The sequence below is a fragment of the Elephantulus edwardii genome, unplaced genomic scaffold, assembly GCF_000299155.1.
Source record: "Elephantulus edwardii isolate Elephantulus edwardi_28Jun2011 unplaced genomic scaffold, EleEdw1.0 scaffold00106, whole genome shotgun sequence".
NCBI lineage: Eukaryota > Metazoa > Chordata > Mammalia > Macroscelidea > Macroscelididae > Elephantulus > Elephantulus edwardii.
This window is the reverse complement of record NW_006399856.1, coordinates 178,528-202,219: the sequence shown is the minus strand read 5'-3', so window position 1 is coordinate 202,219 and position 23,692 is coordinate 178,528. Positions and strand designations below refer to the sequence as shown.

Below are 23,692 nucleotides of genomic sequence, written 5' to 3'. Positions count from 1 at the left end.
GTAAATCATGTCTAGTGTGGAGGTCCCCATGAGCCCCGTCTTTTTCTACCATGCTTGTGGCACATTCGTTTTCCTCCTGCATTTTGTATGCCCTCACCCATACTTTACTGCCGCTCCCCTGCTGACCTCTTTCCTAGAAATGCCCCCTCACTCACACTCACCTCTCTCTCTCTCCCTCAGACATCTAACACCCTGACATGGGCCCTCTACCATCTGTCTAAAAGCCCTGAGATCCAAGAGGCCTTGTATAAGGAGGTGGTGAACGTGGTGCCAGCTGGGCAGGTGCCGCAATACAAAGACTTTGTTCATATGCCTCTGGTCAAAGCTGTGATTAAGGAGACCCTGCGGTAGGATGCTGTTCTCATGGGCAGAGGGTCTCTGTGTGGGAGGAGTCAGACATAAACAGGGCAGAACTACCAGTGGGCAAGGTTTCCACTGGTTACAGTGAGCAGGACATCACTATGTTTACTTGCTAATCCCTAAGTGAGCAGTTTTGCATGATTTTGACACATCTCTGACAGGGTGGGGAACAGGTGCAATTGTGAACTACAGGTTGGTGGGAAGGCATGACTGGGCCCATTGTTTATTGGTCAATTTGGCCCCTATTGGGTAATCTCAGATGGGAGGAGGGGCTTGTGGGGCTGGGGTTCGGGACCAGAGTAAGAAAGGGGACTGGGAACCAGAAAAGTGGGGGCATTCTGCCTCTCCCTGGATCTGGGAGCAGACCTTAGATTTCTTTTCCCCTGCAGTCTCTATCCTGTGGTCCCCACAAACTCCCGGGTCATTGTCGAAAAGGAAGTTGAAGTTGGTGGCTACCTCTTCCCCAAGAATGTGAGTGGGACCCCAAGAATGTGAGTGGGAGTTGGGAGCCTAGATTCCCAGGTGTGTTTTCAGACTGAAAGCTGATAAGCTGCCCATGCTTTCTCTGCAGACCCAGTTTGTATTCTGCCACTATGTGGTGTCCCGGGACCCTGACATCTTCCCTGAGCCTGAGCGCTTCGAGCCCCGTCGCTGGCTGAGGACTAGCCAGCCTGATGCCCTGGGCGCCAGCCACCCATTTGGCTCTGTGCCCTTTGGCTATGGGGTCCGGGCTTGCCTGGGCCGCAGGATCGCTGAACTGGAGATGTACTTGGTGCTAACAAGGGTGAGTGGAGGAAGAGCCTGGAGGGGTGATTGGACAAGGAGCAGAGAAGGAGACCTCAGGGAGGAGAAGAAAAGGAACAGTGTGCTGGGGACAGGGCGGTGGTGGTGCAGTGGGTGGAGATCACAGACTTAAACTGCTTCCTCTGTGCTTTCCACCTCCCAGCTTATCCAGAAGTACGAGATCATGCTGGCCCCAGAGACAGGGGAGTTGAAGAGTGTCTACCGCATCGTCCTGGTTCCCCACAAGAAGGTGGGCCTGCACTTTGTACCAAGACAGGGCTGAGTCGTGGCTGTGTCTCAGACCATAGAGGAAGAGGCAGGTTGGAGGAGCCCAGAGCACTGAGGTTTTGTCACTTTCGCCTGTTTTGATCATCTCTCTGTCCGATAAAAGCCTTTGCTTGCCAATTTTGCTATTCTTAGGGGAAAAGTGGAATAAAGGGATTTTTCTTGCTTATAGGGGCCCTTTGTCATTCTTTTTGGCTACACAGTGTTTTAACTCCTTTCTGTATCAGGGAAACATTGCCTCTCCACTTTGGTGGGAAGCAGAGGTACCTCTTCCCATGGAAACAGTACAGGATGTCATATGCCCACCCAGACCTCCCAGGATGACCTCTGCTTCACATGAAGCTGACTAAGGCCTTGCTGGAGCTCAAACTGCACAACAATTCCCAGGCACTGAATCCAGCAGGTGTTCACTGACACAATAGAAACACTCTCTTATAGATACTCTCTTAGGGAGAGGAAATGGGTTGCTTTTAGAATGATTGAAAGGCTCCAGGCTAGGCTCATAGGAATAACTCCTGGAACCCCCTCAGGGCTCTGACAAGTCTTGGGTCACCACACTGGCTACAATTAGGAGGATGAGAGTTTGGGAATCTGTATACTGAGCAAATCATTGGAGAGGCTGGATAATATGAAGAATGTGGTATAAGAACTAGAAGAAGATTCATCAACATTATTATGCAGTATTATGTGGATGACACAACCTTGCTTGCTGAAAATGAAGAGAACTTGAAACATTTGCTGCAGAGAATCAAAGTCTACAGCTTTCAATATGGATTACATCTCAACACCAATAAAACAAAAAAATCCTCACCACTGGGTCAAGAGACAACATCATGATAAAGATTGAAATTGTCAATGATTTTCTCTTGCTTGGATCCACAATCAAAACTCTTGGTTCTGGCAGGAAAGAAATCAGAAGACATATTAGATTGGGAAAATCTGTTTTCAAGGACCTCTCCGAAGTGCTAAAGAGCAAGAATGTCAGTCTAAAGACTAATGTGTGCCCAATTCAAGCCATGGTGTTTTCAATTACTTCCTGCACATCTGAAAGTTGGACAATGAGTAAAGCTGACAGAAGAAGAATCAATGCCTGTCACCTTGTTTTTTAGAATAAACACCTTTAATCCATGTGCTAAAATGGGAGGGAGGAGATTTATTTGCCTTTCTGTGCCTTGATTTTCCTCAGAATTCCAGCTCCTTGCCCTCTAGCATTTAGCCATCTGCATGGGTCACTGGCCTGGCCTGGAAGCGATACATGAAAAGAAGTTTGCCTTATTGTGATTTCTCTTCTAGAAGACTGCTGATTTTTGCATTCTTTTTCCTTTCATCATATTTTTTCTGAAATGTCTTTGATCGCTTTTTGTTGAAAATATCTTCCTCTTCAGGAGTCAGGTTGGCCCCCTTCTTGTGACCCAGGGGCAGTGCATAGTGGGACTTGTACCACTGGCGGAACGGTGTGCTGTCAATGAGCACGATGCAGTTCTTCACTAGGGTCTTGGTTTGGACCAGCTCATTACTGGAGGCGTTGTAGACAACTTCAATCATCCTTGTTTTGCAAGTACAACATTCAGAGCCCCTGGAGAAGTTCCCCACACCCAGTCTTAGGGCACGGCACTTCTTGTTGCCTCCTCTCACACAAACTGTGTATAGGGCGGGGGCCAACCTTAGTGTTGGCAGCCGGGAGTCCCAGCTCATACTTCTGCTTCTTGTGGCAGGGCTTTCTCCTGCCCCCGGTCTTGCAGCGCTTGTGCCAGGTGTCCCAGGAGATGCCCATCGCACCGTGCTGCCCGGAAAGAGCAATGCCTGTCATATTTAAACCCAGCTCACAGAACCATTTGTCATGTCCAAGGTCAGATAGCTTGCTCATTGTGTTAAATATTAGGTCTGAAGCAATCAGTCAATGGCAGATGTTTAGGTTCAGTAGCCAGTTGGAAAATAGATGAAGAGCCGAGGAGTAGGATGCTTAAACATCACGTTTATTCTGGCTCTCGTGCAGATTGCAAGGAGAAGACACACTGTGAGCTGCTACAGGGAACTTTCCCATCAAGTTCTTATAGTTCTTAGGGGAAAAAAGGTGGCTCTATGTCACATTTGCATACTAATCACTAACCTCATCACTGCATGCACCTGCATGGTTACACATTGGTGATTCAGCACAGTACTGCCTTGCTTGCTCAGACATGGCTGCAGCCTGGCTAAAACTGTTCATTGTATATAGGGCACATTACAGTTTAGCACAAATCTGCCTGCTGGGTATACACAACACATTGCAGTCCCCAGCAATGCTTTTGAGTTGTTGTGTTGGAGAAGAGTTCTGAAATACCTCATGGACCACCAAAAGAGCAAATGTGTCTCAGAGAAAGTGCAACCAGGATACTCCTTAGAGGCAAGGATGGTGAAACTTTGTCTCACATACTTTGGGCATGTTGTTAGGAGAGAGCCGTCTTTGGAAAAAAGACGTCATGCTTGGATGGATTGACACAGTGACTGTAGCAATGGGCTTGAGTGTATCAGAAATGATGAGGGTTGTACAGGATAGAGCAGGGTTCAGATTCTTTGTTCATAGGGTTGTTATGAATCATAGTCAACTACTCACTGGCACCTAACAACATTGCTACAATGGGCTCTAGAGCTCTCCCATGTCTCCTCATGTGCTGACGAAAAATAAAAAAAGAAGTCTTCATCCTGCTCTTGACACCCAGGAGGCCAGTAGTAACTGGACTTGGATCTCTGCTAACACCCCTGACGTCAGAAGCAGGGCCTCTGCCTCACCTCTCAGCTCTCTCCTGATGGGGCCCCGAGTGACGACTGGACCTCTGGCTTCAAAGGAGTGTGCATGCGGATTTCAGTTTTTAGTTTTCTAGCCTCTGAAGCACAAGAAGTCTGTTGTTATTGTTGTTATATGCCATCAAGTCACCTGTGACTCATAGCGACCCTAGGTAAACTAGCTATGAACTCTGCTTTGTCCTGAGCTGGTGTCTGTTTCTGACACCTCTAAACCCATTACCTCAGTTACTGTGTCAACCCATCTCATCTGAGGTCTTCCTCTCCTGCACGGTCCTTTCACCTTTCCAAGCATGATATCCTTCTCCAGGGGTTTTGTCACTCCTGAACACAAACCCAAAGTATGTGAGACGGAGCCTCAAAATCCTTGCCTCCAAGTTATAGCCTGGTTTCACCCTGTCGAGGATAAACCTATTGACAGGAAGTCTACCAGCAGGAAAGTGGATTGTGGGCTGGTGATGTGCTCCTGTACTCTGTATCACCAGCCTGAACCCTCAGCAAATGCCAGCCCCATGGGTCCTGGCCTTAGCAATAAGTCTCAGTTGAGTTGGGTGCTAGTGAGCCAACGATGACTAATAGAGACCCTGTGATTAACACATTGGAACCTGTGCCATCGTGATGATCTCTGTCATGCTCAACTCCATTGCCGTGCTCACTGTGTCAATCGGTCTCATTGAGGGTCTTCTTTTACTGACTGACCTTGTACTTTCTGCTGAGTTAAAGGAAAATAACATTGGATTTCTTCTGCCTGTGAGAATTTGGATTTATGAACCCATTATGAATCATGTCACTACCTTATCAGATCATTCAATGGCTTCCCTCAGCCTTCTTGCACCGTTACCAACACTAGCAGCCCCCACCCGTTTCCCATAGCTGAGCCTGAACTCCTTGCAGTTCCCTGAGCTCATTATGCTTTTTCTGGCCTCAATACTTTGTACTTGGTGTTCCTCTTCTTGGAACATGCTCTTGACCAACTGTCATGTCATCCCAGAGAACTTCCTCTTCCCTAGGACACAGCTCAAATGTCACTGCTTCTGCGAAGCCTGAAGCCTCCGCTGACCTCTCTGGGCACTCCCAGGCACTCCCTGTGGTGCCCTCCTCTGGCCCCTGACACTTTACACTGTCACCTTGTTGCGGACAATCTCCCCAGTAGCAGTGACCACCCTGGAGGGCACAAACTGTGGTTCTTTCTCTTTGGATCCCAGCATCGACTTCTTGTCCACCACCTGTTGTTATGAGGCTCTGCCAAGTGCTCTCTCTGACTCATAGTCACCCTCGGTACCTGGGTTGTGAACCCTCCTCATAGCCTCTGTAGTGCGTAAGCCCACTGCTTCAGTCACAGTGTTTGTCCATCTGGTTGAGGGTCTCTCTCTTTCACTGACTCTACACCTTTCCAACTTTCTCCAGGAAATGACCTTTCCTGATAACATGCCCAAGGTATGTGAGCTGAAGCCTCCCCACCTAGAGATTATTCCTTGAATGAGGACAGTCTGGAACAGAAGGGAAAAGAAATGGGAGAAGCTATATCCACAACCAGACCCACTGCCCTGTGTTAATTCCAGACCAACTCACAGTAACCCCTCAGGATGGAGTAGAACTGTCTCACAGGGTTTCCAAACATTTCTGTATTGGATAAAAAGAACCTGGAAGGAATGTTGAAGAATTCATGATTCTAAGGCTCCCAGCCCCACCTGTGTAGTGAGTTCACCTGGAGAGCTCCTGATTGATGCAGGGTTTGGGGACTGGTCCAGAGGAGAACAGAAACTCTACCAAAGAGTCAACCACAGAGGAGACTTGAATTCCAGGAGGAATTCAAGCATGCTTCAGCCCGGCAGGGTTGACCTACTGAAATCACATGCACTCTTGACGCTGGCACTTGGGGCTGGGGAGAAGTCTCCATGATGTTGTTTGAGACTAGGTTTTTTAGCAGCTGTGCAAGAATGTCAGTGTTCATAATCTACAGCCTAGTTAATCAATTACAGGCTAATCTTGTATAAAACAACCAAAAACAACCTATGACGATTTATTATATTCGTGCAATGGGAAAACATTCAAGCACAGAAAAGAAGTGAGAAGTCCTGGTTGATGTGACTTTCATGGATAAACCTTGAGAATATGATGCCAAGTGAGAGAAGTCCTACACAAAAGTCCCCTTATTGTATGACTCCATTTTGATACGCCTTCAGCTGCTTAACCAAAAAAGGGCAGTGGTTCAAAATCCACCAGCTGCTTCTTGGAAGAAAGATGAGAAGTCAACTCCCATCATGATTTACAGCCTTGTAAACAGTTCTGTAGTGGGGGTAGGTGTGTCAGAGGTAATGGGCTTGGCTCAAGATAGAGCAGGCTTCAGAGCTGTTGTACACAGGGTCACTATGAGTCATAAGCAGCTCGAAGGCACATAACAACAACAACATTCTGTCCGACAAGGTTGCTAGGAGGTCAAATCAACTTGATGGGAGCAGGTTTGGGTGTGTTTGGTTTTTTTTGTGTTTGGGATCCAGACTAGGCAAGCCCATAAAGACAGATTAATGGTTAGGAATCGATTAATGGTCATCAGGGTAAGGGGGAAAGGAGAAAGGGGAGTGACTGCTAATAGTAAGGCCAGATTAAGCAAGGTATACACATGGCCCCAATTGTGCCTTCCTGCCAATCTGTAGTGCACAATTCCAACTGCCCCCAACACAGCAGACACTGTGAAATTGTTCACCACAGATTAGCAAGTAAACACATTTAACACATTGCCGCACACTTTTAAATTGACGACTGTGCTTAGAAACACTTTTTTTTTTAAAAATGTATTACCGTCATTTGCGGCAACGTGTTAAGCTAAGTGTCTTACTCGATACAAGCCCGTGCATGTGGAGCTAAAGGGGTCTTCACAGGGTAGATGTCTGAATCCACCAACTGCCTCTTAGGAGAAAGAAGGACTGTCTCCTCCTGTAAAGATATGCAGTCTTGGAAAGGGTCATTACGAGTCAAAACTGCCTTGGCGGCAGTGGGCTTGGTTTATTGGTTGGGGGCATGTTATGTGCACAAAGCGTCTCTTTGGAATGATGGAGATGTTCTAGAATTAGTTATGATGGTTGGGATACATGACCTGTGACTGAACTGTACACTTGGAAAGGGTAAATTTTATGGGATGTGAGATAGAAAGGAATGATGGAGATCAGTTTGATGATTATAGAAACAGCTGGTTACAATGCCAGCAATACCCCTTGCCACCTTCAGAAGATTCTCAAGGGTCTCTGGCTCCCTGAGGCCCCACAGGAACTTTGAAAACAGCATTCTACTGGAGAATGCAGTCAGGGCTTTTCTCCCAGTGAGGAACTGGTGGATTGAAACAGAACACTATTTGGCTAGTGGTGGAGTGCTTAACTAGTGCACCACCAGGACTCCTTTGTGCATCTTACAGTGCTTGAAATTGAACCTGAAATAGAAAATGCAGAAGGGAAGCAAGAATGAGAAGATCGGAAAAAATGAAGTCCCTGGAGAAGTAGTAACAGAGCAGATTCCATCTACAGCTTCACATTTTGACAGGCGGTGTTATGTGCTAACTCATAGCTGACCCTCCAGTGGGTTTGCAGAGGCTGTAAATCAAATGTGATAAGATTGCCCAAAGCCAAAGAGGTTTTATTTTTATACTTGAGGTTCTTTTTAAATGTTAAAGTGATTTTTTAAATCAGAGTCTAATATACCTACTTGGACCAGGAGGCAGTGGTAAGAATAGAGCGAGGAGACACTGTGTGGTTCAAAATTGGGAAGGATATACACCGGGGCTGTATCTTGTCACCGTATCTTTTCAATATGTATGCAGAACAGATCATTCGGAGGCTGGGCTTTATGAGGACGAATGTAGCATTAGGATTGGAGGAAGATTCATCAACAATCTGCATTATGCAGATGACACAACCCTGCTTGCTGAAACTGAGGAGGACATGAAGCGCTTGCTGCAGAAGGTCAAGGACTGCAGTATTCAATATGGATTGAAGCTCAACATCAAGAAAACAAAGATTCTCACCACTGGGCCAATTGGCAGCATTATGATAAATGGTGAAGAGATTGAGATAGCTAACAGTTTTAGTTTGCTTGGCTCCACAATCAATACTCTTGGTATCAGGAGTCAGGAAATCAAGAGATAAATTGTATTGGGAAAGTCAGCTGTCATAGACCTCTCCAGAGTACTGAAGAACAATGATGTCAGTCTGGAGACTAAGGTGTGCCTGATCCAGGCCATAGTCTTTGCAATTGCTTTTTATGCATCAGAGAGCTGGGCAATGACTAGGGATGATAGAAAGAGAATTGTATCCTTTGATCTGTGGTGCTGGAGAAGAGTATTGAATATACCATGGACTGCCATGGACAAACAGGTTTGTTCTGGAGAGGGTGAAACCAGGCTGCTCTTTGGAGGCAAGCAATCTGAGGCTTCGTCTGACATATTTTGGGCATGTTGCAAGGAGGGACCAGACCAGTCCTAGAAGAGGGATATCATACTTGGAAGGATGGAGAGACAGAGAAAGAGAGGAAGCTCATTGATGAGACAGATGGATTGATACAGTAACTGAGGTAATGAGGGTAGGTGTGTCAGAGACAGTAGAGTTGACAAAGGAGCAGGTTTCAGGGCTATTGTACATACAGTCACTATGAGTTGCAAGTGACTTGATAACACATAACAACAACGATGATGACAGCATACCTATAGAAAAAAGCAGATACCCTAATCGTACATGAAATTTTTAATTTACCTTACCTGGACTTACCTTGTGAGGATAAGATTTACTACATGCAAATAAAGAAATAACTGTCTAAGTGTTATAAAACAAAATGCTTATGAATGAATCAATGCAAAACCAATATGCCTTGTAAACTTCCACTCAAATCACAATTTTTAAAATGCTTTTTTTTTACACTCTGCACATTTATTATGTGCACAGTTTCACTATATGGAAAGAAAATATAGTAAATTATTACTTTGGTTCTGATTGACTTTTTTTTCTTGTTATTAATCTTTTTTAAATTTTATTAATTTTAATGAACATTTTCAGAGATTTTGGATTTCCATTCATTCATTGTTGCACTTTTTTTTCTCACCCCAGTAAGAATAGCAAAATTTAAAATAACAGCAAGCAACAAATGGTGGCGAGGTTGTGGAGAAACTGGAACCCTTATTCACTGTTGGTGGAAGTGTAAAAGGGTGCAACCACTGTGGAAAGTGGTGTGGCGCTTTCTCAAAATGCTTATTTAAAAAAAAAAAATAAAAGACTGAGGAGTAATATCCTTAATCCAGCCCAGATGTAGGAAGAGTTCCCTCGGGACCTTGGGATATGACTTCTATCACCTTGCATGTCTCATGGAGAGATACAAAGAGAGTGGTAGAAAGGGAGCGGGCAGGCAAAACTCAGTTGTTGACACAAGGGGAACGAGGAGCACCACACATCTTTTGGACTCAGGTTTCTGTGCTTGGAAACTCCCAGAACTAGAAGCCACATATAGAGAGAAAGCCTTCTCCTAAAGCCGGCATCCTGAATTTGAACGTCTAGCCTCTTAAACCATGAGAGAATAAATTTATAGTAAAGGGGGGGGAAAGGTAGATAACTGTCATTGACAGTGACTCATACAAACATATGTTCAAGTAAACCTTTACTCAAATCATCATAAAATGAAAACATTGACAAGCTCCAGGAGGGATGTGATATAATTACACATAGTCTCCCCCATCGAGTTTCTCTCTAGGGGATGACAAGCACCAGGCCTGGTTCCACCAAGAAATAATCTCTGGATGAAGTGGAGTGTATCTTTTTATCAAAGCCCCTTGCCAGTAGGACAGGGTCAGAACATGGAAAGGTCTCCAGAATGTTGGGCCAACAGATGCTGAAGGAAGCAAGGACTTTCCTCCACAACCAGCAGAGAGTGAGAACCTCCCCTAGAGCTTGTACCTTGAACTTGGACTTCTAGCCTCCTAAAGTATAAGGGGGGAAACGTGTATAACCCTGACACACACCTTCCCTGCTCTTTAACCATGCAGTGTTCCCTTGTTCTGTTTGAACAACTGTTTCTTAGTCTATGTATAAGTGTCTCAAGAGCACGATTAAGTGTCAGGGTTGTATCCTTTCTCCAAACTTATTTAATCCATATCCTGGACAAATAATTTTAAAAGCTGAATTATATGAAGAAGTACATAGCATCAGGATTGGAAGAAGATTCACCAATAACCTATGTTATGCAGATAACACGATCTTGCTTGCAGAAAGTGAAGACTTGAAACATTTGCTGTAGAAGATCAAAGACTACAGATGTAATATAAGTTACGTCTCAACATCAAGGAAACAAAACTCTTCACCACTGAACCAAAAGGCAACATCATGATAGATGAAGAAAAGACTGAAACTGCCAATGACTATATTTTACTTGAATCCACTAACACCACCCATGACAACAGCCATCAAGAAATCAAAACACATGTTGCATTGGGAAAATCTGCTGTCAAGGACTTCTCCAAAGCGCTAAGGAGAAAGGACATCAATTTAGAGACTAAGGTGAACCTGACTCAAGTCAGTATTTTCAACTGCTTCCTATGCATCTGAAAGCTGGACAGTGAATAAGTAATAAACTATGACCAAAGAAGAATTGAGATCTTGAAATGCGGTGTTGATGAAGAATACTGACTCTCCTACGGTACTCTATACCTGTGGTATCCTATGGGGCTCATTTGAGGAGAGGATCGTGAAAACTGATCTCGAATACATTGGGCATGTTGTCAAGAGGAGTCAGTCACTGGAAAAAGACATCATGTTGGGAAAAGTAGAGGGTAAGAGAAAGAAGGGAAGACCCTCAATAAGAGGGATTGACAATGACTGCAACTATGGGCTTAAGTATGATAATGATTATTATACAGAGATCACAGCATTTAGTAAGGAATCAATCTGTTGTTCACAGAGTTGCTATGAGTAGGACCCTATGTCACCTAACAAGATCAACAGTAGAGGGAAATAGTTTCAGTTGGCATGGCAACTCTGCCTTTCTTCTAGCAGTTATGGTGGATGAAAACGTAGGAGCAGCGGTCAGAAGGGTGCTTGAGTTAGAAGAGGCCCCTGGGGTAGGAAGGAAAAGGGGGGGGTCCCTGGGTCCTCAGAGTGATGGATCTAGAAGAGTAGAGACCTGTCCTCTCTCAGAAAGGGGCAAGGAGAGAGAGAAAAGTGACTTCCTCAATCCTGGCCTTTCCACCTAAAGCCAGGATTGTTAGTTACCTCTGAAAGCTTTCTCCCACAGAGCAACCTGCGGTGGACACAGCCTCAAAAGATGGTCACCCTCACTCTACCCCCAAGCTCCCCATGATTACTGTTCCTAAGGAGCTTCTTCTGCAGCCCAGATGCAGCAATCACTCCATCTCACCTTCCCTGTGGAGCCAAGACCCCAAAGACCTTCTCGGGCAGGGCTGGGCAGCATCAGCACTGCACTGTGAGTTATAATAAAACTGGAAACAGAACTTGATGGTTCAATGAGGAAAAAACCCCTTCACTGCTGCCTATCTGACTGTCTTGATTATCTGTTATTGTTGTGTTCTGTCGAGTGAGTTTTCAGGAGCAGTTAACTGAATGAAAAAAAGATCGCCCATCTTTCTCCCATCATCCATTGTGGATGCAAACTGTGTACCCTTGGGATTTCAGTGCAGCTTCTTAACACCAGACCACCAGCTACTAAAATAGAAATATCACAAGTGTGGTAATTGTGATATTTGTGGCTTTGGCAAACACATTTATTATCTCACAGTTTAGGAAGCTATAAATCTGAATACTGGACATTAGTGCTAGAAGGTGGCTTGTGTGTTAATTCTGGAGGAAGAAGATTCTCTTTCCTTTCAACATCTACGTCTGACATCCCTTGGAGATCTATACGTATCTTGGAATCAATCTTCCCCTCGATCTAGGAGGTTCTTAGCACAAGGATCCCAGGCTCAGAGGACATACTCCACTCCAGGCTCTTCTTTCTTGGTGGTACTGAGTCCCCATGATCTCTGGTTATTTGTTTAATCTCTTTTTTATTTCATAAGAGATACAACCTGTAGATTGTATTCTACCTCATTAACATAACTTCTTTTAATTCTGCCTAACATCACAGAGATTAGGATTTAGAACACATAGGATGATTATATCAGATCACCAAATGGAGAAAAAAAGACATTTGGTTTTAAACTGGAGGAAAACAACATAATACTGAGAATCATGATCTGGTTACGTTAACATATTAACTTGACACAATTGGAGAGACACAATTTAATCCATAACACTAAGCACAAATATGTCCACTTTGTTGTTCTGGGAGGTAAATATGGTAAGATTAGCTTTTAAATATTAACTTCCTTTTCTCCCACTGGACAACTAGCCCTTCAGTGTCCCTTGTTATGGTGGAGAGGTGCCATAGCAGAAGTTGATACTTGTTTTTTTAAATTTAAAAGTCTAACCTTCAGAGTGAGTTGCAAGAACTCAGAACACATAACAGTAAGAGAATATATGATGGATTGGAGGACAAAAATCACTCATCATGTCAAGTAGATTCCAACTCACGGTGACCCCACGTGTGTCAGGGCAGAATTATGCGCCACAAGATTTTAGATTCCAGGCATTTCTCCAAGGTGCCTCTGTTGTGGTTATGTACTGTAGAGTTGGAATCCACTCACAGCTGACCCTCCAGCAGGTTTTCAGAGGCTGTAAATTGCACAAGGGGAGATGGCTCATCTTTTTCCTGCAGAGCAGCTGGTGGATTTGAACCAAAAGTCTTAGGGTTGGCAGTGCAACTCCTTACCACTAAGCCACCAGAGCCCCCTGAGGTTCCTCTAGATAGATCCAAACCTTTCAATTTGGAGCTGAGTGTGTTAATCATTTGTGTTCTTCAGAGAATGTTGTTGTTGTATTGTAGAGTTGGAACGAACTCCTAGCTGACCCTCTAGTGAGTTTTCAGAGGCAGTTAATCACATGGAAGGAGACTGCCCATTCTTCTCCCATGGAGCAGCTGGTAGCCTCAAACCATATGCCTTCAGGATTTTAGCACTGCTTCTTGCCACTGGGCCACCAGAGCTACTTTCCCCAGAGAATGCTGGGTAAAAAGACGCCATAGGCTGGTAGGGGGTAAGGGAAGTGAAGGGAGTGCAAACATTGCTGGGGTTCCTGAAAAAGGGCTGAGTATAACAGATAATCCAGATAAGTTGGGAAATTATAGTGGCAGAAAAGCTGTCGACCCAACACGTCCTGGGGATACTCTGAGAAAACAGCCAGATCCCAGGCCATTTGTGTACTCTGATCAGATAGGCCTGGTACAGCTTCCTCAAGTCCAGAGGAGTGTATGGCCAGGAATGAGGATGCCTCAAGAACAGTCAGTGACCCTGCATGGCAGCGGCCAACCAACTGACATCCAGAGGAGAATCAGGGTGTGTTAGCAGAGGCCGGCATGAATGGCTGGATGATGATGAGAAACAAAGACGATTATTACCTAAAGCTTCTCCTTTCCCCTGGACGTAACCCAAAGAACAGGTGAGAGGATTCAGATTGACTGAGTTCATTTCTGCCACCGGATGAAATCAGATTCAAAACAAAATTATACTGCATTTTAGAAAAAAATAACGTTCTGGTTTTTTTTTTGTTTTTTTTTTTTAACAATTCGAGTTTATGGACCAAGTTAACCTATTATATATCAGCTTCCACTGAGTCTCTTCTGACTCATGGTAACCCAATGTGTGTCAAGAAGAACTGTATGCTCCATGGAGGTTTCAGGAGTTGATTTTTCTAAAGTCAGTCATCAGATTCTTCTTCCAAGGTGCCTCTAGGTAGATTCAAACATCCAACCTTTCAGTCAGCAGCCAAGAATGTTAACCATATGCACTGTCTAGGGCCTCCACCTGCTATGTTGTTGTTAGGTGCCATTGAGTCAGTCCAACTCATCCTAGTGACCATGTGAACTACAGAGTGAAACACTGCCATTCCTGTGGCTGCCTATTATATACCAAAACTGCCATTATAAACCCATTGCCATTGCACCAATTCTCACTCACAGCCACCCTCTAGTGGGTTTTCAAAGCTATAAATATTTAAAGGAGACTGCTTATCTTTTCCCCTTGGAATGGCAGGTGAATTTGAACCACCAACCTTCAAGTGAGCAGCTGAGAACATATGCACTATACCAGCAGGATGTCTTTTTTATTATTTCAGTAGCTTTAATGAATATGTTCTTTATTATTATGTTATAAATAAAAGATTTCATAAGTAGTTGGGATGGAAAAATGCTATATACACAAATGGAACTATTGTCACCTGCAGTGCCTATCAACTCCTTTCAGGTTTTTTGTTTGTTTTTTTCTTGTTCATTCTCAGAGATCTGAATAGAAGATCATTTCTGGGGATTGAGAACCCTTTTCAATGGTGACAGCTAAAAGACTTTTCTGGGTGAGAATGGAGGAAGGGAGGACCCCACTCTGACAGGCAGCTCTATAAACAATTAGTTTGGAAATTCCGTGGTGACCCCTTGTAGCCGTGAGATGACTGTGCTAAGAGTAGGAGAAGAGGGATAAGGATTGTGAGGAACCACTAAGGTCAGAGTCCACAGAGAAGAACAGCTTGTGACATCCAGGAACTGCGGGTGTATTCGTGACTGGTAGTCAGGAAGTCAGAAATCCAAAGTCTTTGACTAAACCTGGGGTGGGGGGGGAGGGGGCTCATCATCCCTCCAGGGACATCAGAGCCCAGACAAATGGAAAGAAATTGTAGGTGAACATAGGCAAAGATGGCCTTGAAGTAATCCCAGTGCCCTGGTTCAAGGACCTCCAGGTTTGACTCAGTTATACTCTTTAGGAGCATCATCCCATGATGCACTGGGCATTCCCAAGGACTTCTGGGAACACAGATAGGGCATGGGCAATTAGGAATGGCTGGAGAAGCCTATGAGGAAAAGAAAAGGGAAGATTATGACAAAATAGGAAGTTGAGCCTTCAGCAAAGGATCCTCAATCTTGCCATGCACTACCAGGTGGGCAGAATTTGTGCTGCACCCTTCCACAATCCCTAGCAAATGTGTCATCAGGAAAAAAGCTCAAGTTCATATACAATTTACTGAGATGAGCCTTAATTCTTAGTGAGAATGGAAAACCCATCCAGCAAAGGTTTACTAAGGTACTTCTTCCAAAACAATTCCAAACAGATGAGAATGAAATTGTAAGAGGGCAGATAAATCTCCCCATATTATCTGAAATCACATTGCCACCCTTACCTTTACCCTAGCCGCTGTCCACCCTTCTTAACGAGGGCTTTCATGACCTTATTTCAGACGTGACAAGTGGTGTCCTAAGAACTCCCAGTGAGTTCTTACACTGATAGTTGTCATAAAGACGTTGAGCTATGAGTTGGGTCACTGTCATCTTCAAGGTGCACCACCTGTGTGCGGCCTGGGATCTCAGCCAAGACTGAGGGGCTGGTGCTGGTGCCAACAGTCCCATTCAGAGCCTACCTGAGTCAGAGCGGCACCATCCTATGGGAGTTGGGAAGAAGCTGAAGGCTGGGTCCCTGCCTCCCTTCACTGGCGTCCCCGCGTAGAAGGTGTGGACGTGGATATTCTCAGGCACCGAGAGCATCGATGCCAGCAGGGCTGAGTACAAGCGCCTGAAGGATGTCAGAGAGGGAGACCACACCCAGGAGATGCTGAGTCTCGTCCACTAGCACCAGCCGGTGTACCTGCAGGTCCACACAGAGTCAGGTAGAGGCAGAGCCGTGAGGCTGTGGCAGGTAAGGAGGTGGTGTTTCACTACTATGTTCTTAAAAAAAAAGATCATATGCACAACAGCCATTTTAAAACAAGAAATTTTGAAGACAGGGAGTTTAAGACAAAAAAAAATGTGAAAAGCTAGAAGAACAGAAATAATGAGAATGTGACATGATGCGTAGGATGCACCCAATGCCGCTTATCATGTCTAGGTATTGTTGAATGGAAATGGATTTTGTCATGTATATTTTCATCAGAAAAGGAAATATTAAGAGAAGAAGAGTCAAGGAGACAATCGGACAAAACTCCGGGAATGAGGAGGTGTCCCCCAGGAACCAGGTGGGAACAGCTTTGACCGTTATGGAGATTACCAACTGGTTGTGGCTTTATCATGAACAAGACGAGTTGCAGGTCGGTAAGGATTCCAAGAACTTGGCCATGAAAGGAGAGTTCAGGGCAGGTGCCCACTGAATGGGGAAGGCCAAAGTCACCCATGAGAGACTCATCTCTGCATGTCTATGTGGACAGAAACTGGGCACAAGTACCTGTTCCTGGGCAATCCTGTCAATGACCTCCCCCAGGCTCTCATGGGGCTGGCAAGAAAGGACGCCCTCCAGACACAGTGTCCTCTGCCTCAGGGCTTCTCCCACGCTCATATCCAGGTGGTTGTAGGTTTGCTGAGCAGCCAGATGCTGGAGCGAAGACAGAAGAGCCACTTTTAATCACTGTCTGGACCAGGATCCTGGTCCTCAGATACCATTCCCTACACTTACAAAGCCTACAGGCACGCCTTGTCTCCAGATAACCTGACCAAGCCTCATGCAGTCCCCTTGCCTCCCCTCCTTGTTCCACAGACACTTACAATCACATCAAAGCGGGAGTAGAGACCCACGACCTGACCTGCAGGGAGGCGGGGGAGAGAAGGAGGGAGACAGGTGAGAACCAACATGCTGTGAGCAGGACCTGGGATAGGCTTCTGGAGTCAACCCCTGAGACCTCCCCGAAGTTACTTGGCTTTATAACAGGCAGCAGGCTGCCACTGCCCGCACCTGAATCAAATCTGGTATCACAGAGTCAGGCAGCCTGACATTGTGCTTTCCGCCATAACACGAGACAGGGTCTATACATCGCCTGTAAATAGTCTAGCCCCAAATGCGTAACCGAATCTGATCATCTTTAGATCTAACGTCTCATTGCTAGGAAGCACAGGGGTCGAGGAACATGGTAAAGGCTACTGCAGACAGCAAACAAACTAACCATGGCGGTGCGATATTTCACAGAACTGACCTAACCTTTCAACACATCTCTATGCAAATTAAGGAGAAACTGTTCTAGATTAAAAGAGATTTAAGGTGCAACTGACAATAAAGTAATAAAACCCTGACCTCTTAGAATATCTCGGGTAAAAGGACTCTCTACATGGGACTAACAGTTTACGGCCCTCTGCTCTGCTGACGTAGTCCACACCGAAGAGTGCTGCTAATCCAAAAGTGGTGAGTTCTGAAACCCCCAGCGGCTCCACAGGAGAAAGATAGGCAATCTTGTCCTTGGGATTTAAAGCTCTGAAAACCCACTGGAGGGCCCACTCAGCTGGTTCTCACTTGATGGTAGGAAATGAGGGAAAGCGTTAATGTAAAACCCTTGTGTACTGTCTGGTCAGGACCGACTCAGCAGGATTGCAAGGGAGGAGCAGCTGGAGGGATTCCAACTTCTCAAAACGCCCGGGCTTTGGGTTGACAATGCAGCTCTTTCCTAGGCCACGGAACTCCTGGTATAAGATTAGCATTTTATCATACCTTAAGACAGAAAAAGGGAGCTCTGGTGGCCTAGTGGGTAAGGAGTTACACTGCCAACCCAAAGGCAAGCAGTTCAAATCCATCAACTGCTTGAGGGAAATAGATGGGCAATCTCCTTCTATGCATTTACTGCCTCTGAAAACCCACTGGAGAGTCAGCTATGAGTTAGTTCCAAAAGGACTTTCTTTTAAGATAACAGTCGGTAGTTAGCTTTCTTATTAACCACTTCTTATCCTTTAAGCTCTCCTTGAAAGCCTTTTATTGCCGTTTCCTATCTGGTTCCTGCAGTTAGGGCAGGAGTTAAGGTCCCACTGAAGTGGCAGCATATGGATGGTGCCAAGTGTCTCTGGAGGATTGATCAGACCTGAGCAACTAGTCTGCAGCGTGACCACTGATCAGGGTACTTGGGCAAGAGAAGAGACAAACAATTCCCTATATTCAGATATCCTGTCCTTCCTCTACATACGCCCTTCATCTGCTGCAGCCTTCAAGACAGGGAGACCGATTTGGGAAACTCAGACCTTGTCTTCTCTGTGTTGTTGTTGTTGCTATTATGTGCCTGTGCAGCTGGGTCACTTGCAACTCATTGTCATGCCATGAACGACAGCTGTGAACGCTTCCCTGTCCAGAGCCAGTCTCACCGTCCCTGATACACCTACTCCCATTACCCCAATGTCAATCAATCTCATCCGAGGTCTTCCTCTTCTGCACTGTCCTTCCACCCTTCTGAGCATCATGTCCAGTCTTCTCTATTCTTGTACGTAATGAAAAAAAAACCCTTGTGCTTTCCCACCCCATACACAGTCTTGAAGATTCATTTTTTTTGTGCCATGTGGCAGACCTGAAGCTATTTGGTAACACAGAAACAGAAAAACCAACCAAATATGCCTCATAGCAACCCAACAGGACAAGCAGAATTGCCTCACAGGGAGCAAGTCTCCAAGTCTGTTCTCCAGCGCAGTTAATGGATTTGAACTGCCCACCATTGTGTTATCTGTCCAGTGCTTAATTATTACTCCACTCCATCTCTTCCTGGAATGCCTAGGTCCCAGGCTGGTCCCCCAACACCCCTGTCTATGTCTACCTCACTGGCCCCTTCCTCATCCCACCCCAGCCAGAGAGCAGGATTGTGTGCGTGTTTGGGATGTGGTACCAGATTCGTTGACCACAGGCAGTGCTGACACACGCCGATCCACAAAGATGTCCAGGGCGGTCAAGACAGGGGCCGTTTCCAGCACCACAGCCAAGTCTCGGAATGTGCCGATGCCCAAATCTTGGATGGTTCGGGAGAGGAAGGAGGGCTGGGGCAGCAGGGCGCCCTAGGTGGGGTTGGGAGGAGATGGGCGATCAGGACTCAAGTGCCCCCACCTGAGTGGGCTCCTCACTGCCCAGTCCTGGGGGTTGGGAGCCTTAGCTTGATGACTGCACCCCCATGCTCCCCACCCTCCTCCCCTGCCAGGCTCACAAAGATGTGCAGGAACTTAAGCAGTCGCTTGTGGGTGAGAATGTGGAGCACAGTGCCTGAAACCGGGTCCAGGATGGGCAGACGATGAATTCGGTTCTTGATGAGGGTGTAGACAGCATCGAACAGGCTGTGGAGGTGGGACAGTGAGTCGTAGGGGCAGCCTGGGGAGAGATACTTCTATCCTTTCCCTAACGAAGAACACAGAGGGCCAAGCCAACCTGCCTGTCACCAGGATGAAGAGGTGTGTTCAGAACTGAGTGGGGCCAGGGAAGAAGACTGAGCAAGGCTAGAGTGAGCCGGGGTGGGGTTGAGACCTCACCTGTCATTGGGAGAGATGGAGACCAGAGGCTTGAAGCAGCCTTGCAGGTATATCTCTGCAGAGGAAGGTGGAGTCAGACTTGGGGAGCTGGCCATCCCCGACCCTCCCACCTGCAAGCCTAGTTTTTACTCTGTAGCCTCAGATTTCATCCCTTCCTTCAGGCACCCGAGGCTTCCAGCCACTCTTCCCAGATCCCTCTGGGAACTGCCCACTGTTCAACCCTCCCACTGACACCCTCAGCCCCTCAAAGGCCTCCTCGGGCCCCTCTTTCTTGCTCACCCCTCCAGGTCTCGATCTTATGTTCTTCAATCTCGTAGATCTGTACCTAGAACCATCAACAACCCTCTGGGAAGTCAGACATGAGCCCAGGGCCCCCAACTCCCCTCTGCCCAGCCCGTCTAGGTCTCCCAGGACTCCCAATCCATCCTCACCAGGGGGGATCTGTAATAGCGGTGGAGCACCAGGATGAAGTCTGTGATGGTCAGCATCCCTGCAGGGGTGGAAGGGGAGGAGGCAGCTTTTGAAGGGAGGCCGGTTGAACAGTCGGGCACTCCTGCCTCGCTCACGCCCTGATGCTGAGACAGTGCAGGTTTTGCAGAGAGGAGCATAGGACAGACTTAGTGCCTAAGAAACGGGGTTCTCCATCATATTCTTCCTGCTTGAATTTTTCTTTCCCCCCTTCTATTCTCCTGTCAACTTTTTAGTCTTCTTTTGGAAGCTCTACTGAAGCCTGTCCACCTTGGGTGACCCTGCTGGTCTTGGAAATACTGGTGATATCGCTTCCAACACCACAGCAAACTCGCAAGCTGCTACAGGACAGCAGATCAGCAGATGAGCAGTAGCGTGTCTATGTAAGAAGAATAACCTAGGGTTTTTAAGGGTCTTCTAGGGCCTACTGATTCAGAAGTGGATGATCAGTCCTGCTTCTTCATCTTGCGGAAGGGCTTCGTCTAACATACTTTGGACATGTTGTAAGGAGAGACCGGTCCTTGGAGAGGGACGTCATGCTTGGGAGGGTGGAGGGACAGCGCAGGAGGGGAAGGCCCTCTATGAGGTGGATTGATTCAGTGACTGGGGTAATCGGGATGGGAGTGTCAGAGACTGTGCAATTGGCACAGGACAGAGCAGAGTTTAGGGCTGTTGTATATAAGGTCGCTATGAGTCACAGGCAACTTGACAGCACATAACAACAACAACATTCTTGTTAAAAAGCAAGGATATAAAGACTAAAGAGTGCCTGACTCAGGTCACAGTATTTTCAATTGCTTCGTATGGCTATGAAAATTGGCAATGAAAGGGAGATCGAAGAAGAGTGGATGCCTTCGAGTTGTGATGTTAGCAAGGACTATTGGCTGTTCCACGGACTGCCGAACAAATGAACGAAATGTCCCGGAGGGAGTGCAGCCCGCATGCTCTCTCCAGGCAAGGATGCTGAGACTTGGTCTTACACACTTTGGGCATGTTGTCAGGAGGTCAGTCCTTGGAAAAAGACATCATGCTGGGAAACGTGGAGGGTCGGCATCCGCAAGAGAGAGGAAAACCCTTAACGAGGTGGACTGACAGACACAGTGACTGCAACAGCGGGCGTGAGTGTGGAGCGGTTCCAAGGATGGCACCGGACAGGGCTGGGGCAGATCTGTTGTTTGTAGGGTCGCTACGAGTCGTAGTGGCTTCAGTGGCACCTAACGGCACTATCCTGTCCCTTTCTTTCTCTTCTAGCGTCTACAGCACAGATGCCTAGGGAGGCAGAACTGGGAGGAGTGAGTGGGTCACGGTTCTTCCTCAGATGGGGAAACAGCCCCAGTGTCTCCCCGCCAGCCACAGGAAGACCTGGGCTGGGTTTCCCTCACACTCGCCCTGGCCTGATTCAGCCTAAGGCTCTGCTAGGGCCCTTCCTTCCTGCTCCTCACCCACCTCATCTTCCTGGTTCCCACTCACCCACAAAGCTCTGCTTCTTGCTGTCCCACAGAGGAGCTGCCCGCACTCCATTGGCCACCAGGGCAAAGAAGGCCTTCTTGATCTGAAGGGAACAGAGGGATGGTCCCGTGTGAATCTTGAGAAAGTCCTCCCCTTTCCCCCACTTGCCCTTCACTGGGCACCTGCCCATCTTCCCTCTGGCCCCTCCGTCCCACCCGGGATTCTTTCACGAGACCTTCTCCCAGGTCCTCCTCTAGGTGACCCCTCCCTTCCCATCCCAGTGGGCATGCTGACCACCACAAGACTCTATATTGCCTCCCTTTCCCATGTCACAGCACACTTAGAAATGATCATTGTCAGCCCCCTGGACAGTGGAGACCAGAATGCTTGTGACCAGAGGTGCTATGTGACCCCTCACTAGCTAAACGAGGGTATTTGAAAACTAAGTATTCCCACTTGTAAGCTGTGTGAGCATTGTCTCTAGAAGTCCTATGGGCATGTTGTTGTTGATTACCTTCAAGTCGAGCACCACGCATAGTGACCCTATGAACAAAAGGCCTGAAGCCTTTCTGTAATTATTTAATATCTACAATCTTTTTTCTCTAGATAAACTTGAACGGGCTAGTTTTGAGCTTCACCCTAAGACATGTATTATTTTTTTTTCTAATGCATTTTAAAATGAATATAAAAAGACTAAAACAAGTTTTTGCTTATGAAACTAGAATCACATCCCATACTGGGGGCAATACAGATGCAGTGTGTTGGGAACACTGCTCTCCTGCAACGATGGTTACAACTACAGCTATATTATAACAAGTTGGCAAAAAAAGCAGAGATCAAAATTCATGCTATTTTCCTGTTACCAAAAGTTTCCTACTCCTTGTCCTGAGCAGCTCAGCTGTGTTTTACATATTGTTGTTGTTGTTCTGAAGTGTTGGCGTTTACAGTGAATGTCTGAGCAATGCTCTGAAACAGGCAGGGGAGAGCATCCACTCATATCCCCAGTGCAACGCACTGATGGCAATAGTGCGATGTCAGGGAACGGGCAAAGAAAGCAGAAGTGCTTCATCTGCCCACTGGTTTCCATTGAGCTGAGAAGGAGCCCTTGAAGGGGACATGCAGAGGAACAGTAGTGGTGGTGCAGTGCTATAGAAGTGAGCTTGGTGGGGGCAGAGCTGTGCCTCACCTCCAGTGTGGTGTCGAAGATGACCAGCTTGGAGCTGGTTGCCATGGCATCGTAGCAGGTGTGCTCCTGCATGAAGTGCATGTAGACCTGGGCCCCGGGCTTCTGCAGCTCATCATCCCAGCCCAGCTTGGGCAGTGGGGCCTTTGGAGATGGGCACAGAGCCAACTTCTCTTCTACCAGGCCTTCAAGCTCATATCCCCAGGGTGCCATGGCCGGGAATTCTATGCCCAACTCCAGATCGTCTGTGCTGGAGCCCACACCTGAGATGGCACAGTCAGGCTGCAGGAAGTCCCAGCCTGTGGGTGGAGGGCCTGCTGGGGGCAGAGAAGTGGCTTGAGCCAAAGCTGTGGTTTTGAGGAATGTGGCCTCCAGCCCAGTGGACTCAGCAGCTGGTCTGGACAGGGAACTCTGGAAGATAGTAGCTTTATCTTCCAAAGCCAACTGGGAAGCCTGGCTGCTGTGACTCCCATTTTACAGATGAGAAAACTAAGGCTCAGAGAGCCACACAACAAGGTACTAGCTCTGTCCTGTTTTTCTGAGTTTGTCACACTAGGCCTCTGGGAAGTCTGGGCTTACAAGATGAAGGTTGGGTCATGCATTATGGACATACCTACATTATGGGCAGCTTGACTGTACACTCTGGGACTTCCTTCAGCCACCACCCCCACCACCACCACAGAACTGGCCTTGGTCTCACCTTCTCCCAGGCCTGGTGGCTCCCTTTCCTCCAAAGCCTCTTGTCTTGTCCATCTCAAGGCCTTGGCCCCCCGTTTCCCAAGGGTTCTTTCTGACCCGGTGGTCACAGTTGGTGATGGCCATGAGATGCTGTCTCCTTGCTCTAGGAAGCTCATCTCTGGAAAGGTGAATTAGGCCTATTTGGTTAATAGGGAGGGGTAGAACAAAAGAAATAAAATGCACTAATACTAAGACTTAATATTTGTAACCTTCAAAGGACTCTCCTCCGACAGGTTTCTCATTCAAAACTCTACTGGCTCCATAAGGGAAGTATGATTATCACAGCTATCACTGCTAGAGAGGGATCTGAAGTTCAGAGAG

At 46.8% G+C, this 23,692-nt stretch overlaps 2 protein-coding genes and 1 pseudogene across 5 annotated transcripts in view; 1 reads left to right on the top strand and 2 right to left on the bottom strand.

Annotated features, from left to right (window-relative positions):
• LOC102844228 (sterol 26-hydroxylase, mitochondrial-like) overlaps positions 1-1,426 on the top strand; it is a 52,088-nt gene extending 50,662 nt beyond the window's left edge. The window contains exons 6-9 of the mRNA XM_006891890.1: positions 181-347; positions 750-831; positions 932-1,144; positions 1,307-1,426. Coding sequence (XP_006891952.1) covers positions 181-347; positions 750-831; positions 932-1,144; positions 1,307-1,426 — 582 coding nt within the window. The remainder of the gene's footprint in view (positions 1-180; positions 348-749; positions 832-931; positions 1,145-1,306) is intronic.
• Positions 1,427-2,581: 1,155 nt separating this feature from the next.
• On the bottom strand, positions 2,582-3,202 carry LOC102843425 (annotated as a pseudogene).
• A 12,606-nt stretch (positions 3,203-15,808) lies between these two features.
• Positions 15,809-23,487, bottom strand: PRKAG3 (protein kinase, AMP-activated, gamma 3 non-catalytic subunit). 4 transcript variants are annotated; one of them, XM_006891886.1, is made up of 11 exons: positions 23,314-23,487; positions 22,637-23,044; positions 21,472-21,553; positions 19,965-20,023; positions 19,813-19,858; positions 19,534-19,588; positions 19,215-19,341; positions 18,903-19,068; positions 16,816-16,853; positions 16,499-16,645; positions 15,809-15,925 (listed from the first exon to the last, which is right to left on the bottom strand). In XM_006891886.1, exons 1-11 carry the CDS (start codon positions 23,485-23,487, stop codon positions 15,809-15,811), a joined length of 1,419 nt encoding a protein of 472 aa, XP_006891948.1. The 4 variants fall into 4 exon arrangements, with proteins under 4 accessions (XP_006891948.1, XP_006891951.1, XP_006891949.1 ...); XM_006891889.1 differs by having other exon boundaries at positions 22,637-23,025; positions 23,319-23,487; XM_006891887.1 differs by having other exon boundaries at positions 22,637-23,043; positions 23,331-23,487.
• Between the last annotated feature and the right edge of the window lie 205 nt (positions 23,488-23,692).